Source organism: Pezoporus occidentalis, unplaced genomic scaffold (assembly GCF_034315485.1).
Source record: "Pezoporus occidentalis ecotype Australia unplaced genomic scaffold, CSIRO_AGI_Poc_V1 ctg317, whole genome shotgun sequence".
Taxonomy (NCBI): Eukaryota; Metazoa; Chordata; class Aves; order Psittaciformes; family Psittacidae; genus Pezoporus; species Pezoporus occidentalis.
Window position 1 is genome coordinate 1 of NW_026915126.1, and position 10,197 is coordinate 10,197.

Genomic DNA, 10,197 nt, shown 5'->3' on the forward strand with positions numbered 1-10,197 from the left:
GGTGGCAGCACATGCTCACCTTTTCGGTGCCGCAGAGGCAGCGGGCTCCGAAACCGCTGCTCCCAGCCCGGTTTCCATCCTCCGGGGAGCGCTCCTCGGAGCGGTTTTCCTGGTTCTGCTTTTGTTAGACCCTGACACGTGACACATGTGTGCAGTGCTAAAAAAAGGGGGGAAAACCATATGGAAACAGACGCTTCAGAATTATTCCCCCCCTTTCCCTCTGCCTACTAATGAGCAAAATGAAAATCTATAGAATTGTGAGCATATGGGGCAAAAACTAATGAAAAAATAAAGTGGAAAAAAAAATCTGTTTGGGCAGCTGTTTTTCTTGTGTTGCATTTCATTTTGGCGTTTTTGGTTTCATTTGTGCATGTCAGAATTGGGATGGGGGAATAGCATAGCATCTGGACTGGTATAATGTCAGTAAAACAGGCAGAGATGGACCAATTAGATGGAATTAATTGCAGCACCATAGGCTGGATGTGGAAATAACACCATGTACATGAGTGAGTGGTGGGACTGCCTGATCTGCCAGGTCCATGCAACCCCTTTGCATTAAGTGAGCCTCAAATTACCCCTCAATCACCCCGTGTGTGAACACATTACAATCTCCTCAAGCTGAAGCAGCTCTGGTTGGGGTGGAGCAATCCACAGTTAGAGCTATCTTCTAGTTAGCGATGAGCACTGGACGTGGAGTCCTCTTAGCAGTTGCCATGGCTGAACAGCACTTAGGGAGCTGGTCTGTGGGTCAGCAGAGAGTGCTGTCCAGTGAGGTTTCCATAGATGGAGTTTTAGGTAAGTAAGTGTACGTGGGGATATCCATATTTGTGGCACTGGTCCAGAGGGCACAAAGGAAATGCCCAGTTATTTGTTTTTGTCCTAACACATTAACTTTAGGTACAGGGGCTGGACATTCACACTTAAGGAGGTGGTTCATGGGGAATCTGAGAGCACCTCTGTGCAACGTCGTACACACGGAGTTTCAAGTGGATATGTAAGAGTGGCTATCCATGGTGGTGGCGGCAGCGTTGCAGAGCTCACTGTGAGTAAGTGAGGCTCAGCAGCAGCTTTCTGTCCTGGCACCTTAGGCTTAGCAACAGGGGCTGGACGTTTGCACTCAGGGAGCTGGTTTCTGGGTTGCCTGAGCATGCTGCCCACAGAGGCTTGACACAAATGAACCTTTAGGTGGATAAGCAGGAGCGGATTGCCACGTTGGTGGCACTGTTCCTGAGGACACTGTGTGTAGGTGAGGCCCAGCAGCAGTTTTCTGTCCTGGCACCTGAGGCTTAGGAGCAGGACCTGGATGTCTGCACTCTGGGATCTCGTGGTTTGAGTGTAATTTGGGGCATTTGAAGGTGGTTTGGGGGCATTTCTGGAAGGTTTGAGCTGGTTTGGGGGCAAATTGGGCTATTTGTGCATAACTGGGGGTAATTCCAGCCATTTGGGGGCATTTGGGGTGCATTATGAGCTGCTTTGGAGCATTTGGGGGCATTTGGGGGAGTTTGGGGCTATTTGGGTCCGGTTTAGGACAGTTAAAGCCACTTTGGGAGTCATCTGTGCTGATTTGAGGCAATTTGGGTGGGGGTTTGGGGCAGTTTGTGGCATTTCAGGCTGGTTCAGGTTATTTTGGCACACTCAGCTGCTCTGGGGCATTTTGGGCAATCTGGGCAGGTTTAGGGGTGCTTGGGGTGGGCTTGGGACACTTTTCCCTGGTTTTAAGGCCATTTGGGGCAGTTTGGGTTGGTTTTTGCTATTTTGGGGCGATTCAGACTGGTTTTGGTTGAGTTTTATGTAATTTCGGCTGGTTTGGGGGAATTTCAGGTGGGGTTTGGGGCAATTTGAGCTGAATGTGGTTAATCTGGGCATGTTTGGGGCACTTCAGGTGGGCCTGTGAGCAATTTGAGCAGGATTCTCTAGGATGCTTTCTATAGGACAGTGGCCGAATCAACACACGGATTTCAATCAGGTCCAACCTTCGCTGCAAGCACCAGCCTCGGGAGCCACTGTGGGCTTCAGTCAGGTCTGGCCCCGCCTCTTTAGCGCTGCCTCCCCCCAAATGGACTCCTCCAGCCTGGGTCCCTTCCACATGGTGTGTCCTTTAGCAATAGGCTACTCCAGTGTGGGTTCCCCGCGAGGTCACAAGTTGTGCAGCAAACCTCCAGTGTGGGCTCCTCTCTCCAGTGGTTCTGCCAGGAGCCTGCTCCAGTGCTGGCCTCTGACAGGGTCACAGCTTGCTTCAGCCATCCCCCTGGTCCGGTGTGGGGGTCCTCCCTGGGCTGCAGGGGGTATCTGCTCCACCATGGACCTCCATGGGCTGCAGGGAGACAGCCTGCCTGGAGCACCTCCTGCTTGCTTCCTCCCTGACCTTGCCGTTTGAACAGCTGTTTCTCTCACACATTCTCACTCCCCTCTTTCTTTTGCTGTTGCGCAGCATCTTTACTTTTACTTAAATATGCCATCACCGAGGCACTACCACCATTCTGCTGGATTCTGCTTTGGCCAGTGGTGGGTCCTCAAAGCCATTTGGTTCCATACAACATGGGGTCAGTATCCAGTGTCTTCCCAGAGAAGCCAACCCTGCAGCCCCTGCCCTCCACTACCACACTGTTGTGCATAAACCACATAGAAGGGTGCTCTGATCTATCAGCAAACCACCTACAAATCAATAAAATCTGAAGCTATAAAATTGAAATTAGAAAAGAAAAATTTCACTTTCAGACGTTTTTATGCAAACCAATCAACCACTGCAATAAACAAGCAAAGGAAGTAGTCTCCATTATTACTGTGTTCAAGTTTAGATGCATTTCCAGGAACTTGTACTTTAGTCACAAATAGCCAGGTTAGATGAAAAAGTAAACCAGTGAAATTCATTGCCCTATGCCACAGATATGCCAAGCTTATACTGTTACACACAGAGAGAAACAAAAATTCTCATGTACCAGGATTAGCTCATTTTCCCTACAAAATGCAGGAATTGCCTCCTGAACTATTCATTTCCTCTCCAAAAGCAGAAACTCCTCCATAAATAGGAACTGCATCTGCAAAACTCCTTTCTAACATCTGCCTTTCAGATGTCACAAACATCCCCATATACACACACCCCTTCTTCACTTTGTGGGACCTGAGGCTGCTTGCCAAACTGTTGGAAAGAAAATGCAAATATATGAACCAGAAATGCTCCAGCAGATACTGGCACCTAATTCCCAAAGAGGACTGTATCTTAAGTCATACCTTTGCCTTTAGCAGTGAGCTGAGGCTGTTTCCTCATTAATACATTGGCCACTATAAATCTTAATCTTAGAAGCCAAACTGCCTTTGTGTTTCTGCTTAACTGATTGTCTATCCCAGCTGAAACCAGGACCCTGATGCCAATAAGTAACAAATATCATAGTCAGGCCCTGCAACCGAGCTGGGAACTGAAACAGCTACGAGAATCTCACTGCAGAACTTCTTTTGTGACTTGGCATGTTTCATCGCCATGGACACGCACAGCTTACAAACAGCAGCACTCCTTAGCACATGCTGGCAATCAGCAAATGCTGTCCAATAGACCAGGAGCAGCAAGCCATGAGAAGCTATCTGGAAAATCCATGAAGACCACAGGAGCAGGAAAGGTCAGTGCTTTCTTTAAAATACCCACCCCATTCTGTATGCCAACTGCCACAAGGCCTGGCTTTGCCATGCAGATGTAGGAATTTCTCTAGCATTCATACAGCTCTACAACTCCCTTTCCCCTAAAACCACACAATTAGTATTAACTCAGTTCTACTATTGCCTGTTATGACACCCTTCTGTGTCGTCTGTTTCCCAAAACAACTGCAATGATTTCTGGACAGAGTCTTATGTCTCCCCATAACTGCCCTACTTCTGATGCAGCTGCCATATTCCCAGCTTGGAACCTGTTCTGCTATTACTGTGGCAGGCGATTTTAGTATATTTATTCTATTTTGTTCACTTACCTCCCTGAATTTTGCATATTTTCTTTAAAAAGGGTAACCATTTGTATTACGATACAGTAACTTTTATGTTCATTAAAACCGTTAGAGTTACCAGACTTCCCTCCAGTTCTAAGTCCTTGATTGCACTGTTCCTCTTTTGAATTAGTTTAGAAATTCAGCACACAAGGTGCTAGTTACCCCTCTATTTTCCTATTATATATGCAAGAATCATTAATAGAATCATACAGAATCATAGAACATTGGGGTTGGAAAGGACCTTAAGATCATCTAGTTCCAACCCCCTGCCATGGGCAGGGACACCTCACACTAGACCATGTCACCCAAGGCTCTGTCCAGCCTGGCCTTGAACACTGTCAAGGATGAAGCATTTACCACTTCTTTGGGCAACCTGTGCCAGGGCCTCACCATCCTCAAAGAACATCTTTCTTATGTCTAGCCTGAACTTCCCCTGTTTAAGTTTGAATCCATCAACCCCTTGTCCTACCACTACAGTCCCTGATGAAGAGTCCCTCTCAAGCATCCTTGTGGCCCCCTTCAGATACTGGAAGCTGCTCTGAGGTCTCCACGCAGCTTCTCTTCTCCAGCTGAACAGCTCCAATGTTCTCAGCCTGTCTTCATACGGGAGGTGCTCCAGCCCCTGATCATCCTCATGGCCTCATCTGGACTTGTTCCAACAGCTCCATGTCCTTCTTATGTTGACACCAGAACTGCACACAGTGCTCCAAATGGTGTCTCACAAGAGCATAGTAGAGGGGCAGGATCACCTCCTTCATGCTGCTTTTGATGCAGCCCAGGACACGGCTGGTTTCTGGGCTGCAAGCGCAGACTGAACCCAGCTCATGTTCAGTTTCTCTAATAACGAGGCACTTTCCTTCCTTTAGTATCTATTGTGGACTTAACTGTGCCTCTTAGATTGCAGGTATCTCAGCAGCTTTAAAACATAATGTGGCATGTTAAAAAAAAAAAAAATCCCCTCTTGAAATGAATACTTGAAAAAAAAATGCAAATTCTTAATGTAGCATTGCAGGCACAGTGCTCACACTGCCTGAATATATATTCAAATCGTCACATTATCACTTACTATTATTTCAACAATTCCCTGCCTCATTCACATCACAGAAATTATGCTAAATACTAGACATCCCTTTTCTATGCTGTATCATCTTTTAATAACTTCATATATACAGAAGATCAATTTTTAAAAGTGCTATATAGGGCACAATCATTATTCCATCACCTTCACTTGGTATCTCACAAATGTTGCAAAACGTCTTCAAACTTATTCCTCAAATTCAGGAAGTGTTTAGCTGTACTTACCAGTGAACCTGTGCCACAGTCAAGACCAACAAAACCAATATTCTGAACCTAAAGGAAAAAGCACAAATATCAGACATGTACAGCTCCTATCTTGCTGCTGTGCTTCATCATTCATTATCCAGTAATGTTTGACCCTTCTGGAAAACAAGCCTGTGCTCTAAACATGCATTTTACTCTGGTAAATTTTACTAGCATCTTGGTTCTATTCCTCTCCTGGACCTGATAGTTACAAACAAGGCAGTACTAGTTTGAGATGTGAAAGCTGGGCATAGCCTTGCGGTAACCACAAGATGATGCAGCTCAGGATCCTGAAAAAAAGGGAGCAATGCAAATAGTAAGATCACAATCCTGGACTTTAGGAGAGTATAGAGTTTGAGCTACTCCGTGTCTGGAAGAATCCCATGGGAGATGGTCCTTGAAGAGAAGTGCAGGAGAGCTCCTCCAATCTCAAGAACGGTCCATCCCGAATAGGAGGAAGTCAAGCAAGGATGGCAGAAGGTCTACACTGAAGACCAAGATGCCCCTTACAAAACCCACATGTAAAAACGAATCATCCAAGTGTCAGGATCACACAACCCAGGATGAATACAAAGACACTGTCCGAATGTGCAGGAAGCCAAAGCCCATCTGGAATTGAATACAGGAAGGGATGTGAATGGCAACAAGAAAGGCTTTGCCTCTTAGCTGAAAGAGGCAGAGGATGAGTGACAGAGGATGACAAAAAGGCTGAGCTACTCAGTGCATTGTTTGCATTGGTCTTTACTGGTAAAACTGACCTTGCAGAATCTGAAGTCCTTGAGGCTAGGGAGAAAGCCTGGAGCAAGGAAGCCTTGCCCGTAATGGAGGAGGATCAGGTTAGGGAACATTTCATTTAAACAAAATGGATGTACAGAGTTCTACTGGAGCTGACAGGATGAAGAGGATGAAAAACTTTTTTATTGTGAGGGTGGTCAAACAGAAGGAACAGGCTGCCTGGTGGGCTTTTAGAGTCTATGTCCTTAGAAATACTCAAAACCTGACTGGACACATAACTAAGCAACCTGCTGTGGTTAACCCTGCTCTGAGCAAGGGGCTGGACTAGGCAATCTCCTAAGGTCCCTTCCAGCCTCAGCTGTTTGATGGTTCTGTGAATGTGTCCTATTAGTGATGAGTGAGTAACACAGTGGGAAGTATCAGACCGGAATTCCTATGTGCAGTGTGAAGTGGTGTGTGTGTGTACCCAATGCAGATGGGCTGAAGCAGGATGCTTGCTAGAAAGGCATTTCCAGTCAAGGACAAAAGAATGTGGCATAGTGCTTCCACTGCAAACCGCTCCTGCTACTCCCAGTATGGACTCATTCTGCCCACACAAAATGTCCTTGAAATCTTGAGAGTTTAAAAATAAAATGATAAAGTTTTATTATAAAAATAAAACACTGTGTTTGACCTACTATGCAGTGCTTTGTCACATACCTACCACAGGCCAAAAATACATAGTCTACTGCAGAAATACAAACAGATTAGCTATGATAATACTGTGCTATTGTGCATTGGAATAACTTGACCAGTATAAATAGAAAATGACACAGGTAGAAAGAGAAGCCTCTCATGCCGCCTTAATCAAACTGTCTTTATTAAAGGACTGGTATCTTCTCAGCAAGAGGCAAGCCAGACAGAACAACTCATAAAAACACAGAAAACCAAGGCATGGTTACCAATGTACTCTGACAGAGCTGTAACATCTTCCTCATGATAAGAGTAAGCCATTTTACCTTAATTTGACTAAAACACCAAAGCAAATTTCAGGCTACTTACCTATAACGGAACCAAAATAGAACACAGAAAAAGAGATGGTGAAATGATGTTCAGCCCTGAATGTTGTGTACTTATCTCCCACCCACCATCTCTGAGAGAAGAATCCAGTCCTCGACAATGCACACATCCATATGGCACATTCAACATTCCATCAAAATCCATGGCACACTTTCCATGGCCAGATCTCGGAGGATGTTTCTTTAGCCATTATTGCCTTTATGGTCATTATTTCTCTTTATATATATTCATGAATATTTAGTTATCTGTGTCATATCTCAAATGACATTATAGTTTAAGATGATGTCCAAGAAGGTATCAGTTTATGTTACCTCAGGCAGTGGAAGGATAAAGACATGGTCAGTCTCCAAAGTGAGTGAGTATCTTGCTTGATTACTGAATCCCGAGATTAAAACTGGTTGCAAGACTTCCTTTTCTGCTCTCATTTCATAAGAAAATACTGACTGAACTTTCTAAATCCAGGAAAATGATTCAGCTGTCTCTTCAAATACAACTGCAGGACATAGCTTTGATGGAGGAACGGGGCTTAATCTGTACTACTGTCCATAACATTTTCTACAGATAACTTCCAGTCCAGCCTGATGACTTAGCACTTATGTTTTAGAATTTGCTTTATGAGTATGGAAGTTTTGGGCATGCCTCTGTTAGCACTTTAGTTCTTAACTTGCTGCTGAAGTTTTAAGGACAAGGTCTACTGCCTACAGAAAGCCAGTACAATAATTGGCCAGTGGAATCTGACTTTGTACTCCAAACTATAGAAATAATACAACATTATACAATAAAAGAGAAATCTTAAAAAAGATGTGTATTTTTAGATAAGCAGAACTACTTTTAGTTAACTAGGAATATAAAAATTAAAATATGCATTTGTGCATGTTTCAACTCACAACACAGGCCAGACATGAAACATTTAGGCCAAATATTCTAGCTGCCAGAATAATCACTGAAAACATAAGAACATAGGAGGACATGGGGGGGGAAGCAACACTCATACGTGTGGCATAAATACTTGGTTAGAATTTGTCATTTTTCATTCTGTTACAGTTTGCCAGTGTTTGATACGCCCAGTGTGGACTATGGCATCCAAGACAAAGCAGAAGAAACAAGACACCACACGTGCTGGGAAAAATAAGCAAGAAATAACAACCAAGAATGGAGATACATCCAAAGAAGTAAGTGACATGGAAATACTTGCCCAAGAGAGAAAATCATACTTGCAGAAGGAGTACGAGGTTGTTACTGAACATATGAACACATATATGGGAAGGATGGAGTATTTCCTGCAGGAAAATAAATTCTTAGAAAAGGAAGCCCAACAGAATCAGGAAAAGGGCAATGCTTACCTCTCTTACATAAAAAAACACAGCCAGAAGTGCCAGGATGTGATAATAACATTAAATGACCAGAATCATGCTGATCTCTCTGAAGTTGAGATGCAGAAAGAGAAGCTCATCTCACAGTACACAGGAAAAGAAAAGGATGTAAGGAGAGATCTGATGAACATGGAGTCAAAGTACTCTCTTCTGAGCATGGAGGTTGAAGACCTGAAGCCTTTCAATGACCCATCTTATCGAAAGGAACAGATAAAAAAGATCAAGCAGCTGGAGAAGGAACTGTTGGTCACAAAGAAACAGCATTCAGACGAAATGCACAAAATCAAGAGCAGATTTCTGCAGGCCAAGGATGACTGTAAGATGGACTTTCAGCAGAAGATCCACGTTCTCACCAAGAGAGCAGAAGAAGCAGCAATACAATCTCTAATTCAGCATATCAAACAAGTAAAAGCAGAGAATTGGCATCTGTGGCAGGAATTGCTCAGACTCATCCAATACTCAAAAATCCTTAAAGAAACTAAAGTTCAATTGAGAGAACAGCAGGAGCAGCTTCTTCGGGAGAACCAGTACATTCAGGACATGGCACACGCACGACACTGTTTTACACCAGCATCAGGTGCACAATGCAACTGGTGAAACCTACAGGTCTCACAGCCTGTTCAGATGTGCCCATTAACCTCACTCTTTCCAGTGTCAGCAGACATTGCTGGACTGACAGCTGCTGCCACCATTAGCTAAGTAACAGAGTATAGAGAACAAAATATTCTGTGCAAGGATGAAAGGATTTACACAGCTCATGCTCAGCACATGATCCAGACAACAGATCTTAAAAGTAACATCAGCTCCAAGACATCTATATTAAGACATTTGAAACTGCAATCCCTTCATGTCCCAGAATAAACAATGACATTTTCTCTTTGAAATCAGTCTTTTATGTTTCATTAATTAGTAATTTTCCATGGGCAAGTTATATTCTTAGTCATTGAGGCAAACTTCATCTAAAAATACCATAGTACCCAGTGTAGGCCAGCTCTTACTTTCAGCAGTATTCATTTTCCCAAATCTTCTAAATGGCAAAGATTTATTTTACCTTCTGCTAGTCTCCAAAGAAGAGAAAATAAATAAAACCAAATAAAGGAACCAAATCTTTTACACAATATAAGCAGTTGAAGCATTTGACCCTTGGTCATAACTATCAATAAAATACCTTCATTTAACATATGCATATCAATTTTTACCTCATTCTTTTCTTGCTTTAGTGTTTCACTTGAGAAGCAAGAGGTAAACAGTTGTTTCGAACAGACTTCAGCTACATTCTCTTTCCAAATTGAACAATTCTGGGTTTCAATTACCTCACTGACAGTGACACTCTTAGCCCACGTTTTAACATTCACACTGGGCTACTTTATACAGAAGCAGACCTTTGTTTCAATTGGAAGAGACCTCAAAGTAGGATCAACCAGAGCAGGGCCACTCTCAGTGCTTTTTAGTATCTCCAAGGTCTCCACATCCTGTTCCAATGTTTTGCCACACAAGTAAAAAAAAAAAAAAAAGAAAACAAAGAAAAGAAAAGAAAAGAAAAGAAAAGAAAAGAAAAGAAAAGAAAAGAAAAGAAAAGAAAAGAAAAGAAAAGAAAAGAAGAGGAAAAGAGAGGAAAAGAGAAAAGAAAAATAAGTTTTTGTTATATTTAGATGGTATTGAAATTCCATCACAACTTTCAGTTTCAGAATAGTCTGGCTCTGTCTTCCCCCCTCCTCTGCCTGATATTTAAACAC

General features: G+C 43.3%; 1 protein-coding gene and 1 long non-coding RNA gene across 3 annotated transcripts; one reads left to right on the plus strand and one right to left on the minus strand.

Annotated features, from left to right (window-relative positions):
• Positions 1-3,450: 3,450 nt before the first annotated feature.
• Positions 3,451-9,345, plus strand: CCDC166 (coiled-coil domain containing 166). Its single transcript, XM_062628469.1, has 2 exons — positions 3,451-3,614; positions 8,133-9,345. Exon 2 carries the CDS (start codon positions 8,165-8,167, stop codon positions 9,056-9,058), a length of 894 nt encoding a protein of 297 aa, XP_062484453.1. The 5' UTR covers positions 3,451-3,614; positions 8,133-8,164; the 3' UTR covers positions 9,059-9,345.
• LOC134168607 (uncharacterized) lies at positions 4,923-7,881 on the minus strand. Of its 2 annotated transcripts, none has more exons than XR_009966610.1 (3): positions 7,071-7,881; positions 5,814-5,903; positions 4,923-5,324 (listed from the first exon to the last, which is right to left on the minus strand). It is a non-coding gene; the product is annotated as an uncharacterized LOC134168607 (long non-coding RNA). The 2 variants fall into 2 exon arrangements; XR_009966609.1 differs by having other exon boundaries at positions 4,923-5,584.
• Positions 9,346-10,197: the final 852 nt, after the last annotated feature.

Bases quoted from the DNA above. Each gene is read 5' to 3' on its own strand.
- CCDC166 (XM_062628469.1), top strand. From the start codon at position 8,165: ATGGCATCCAAGACAAAGCAGAAGAAACAAGACACCACACGTGCTGGG.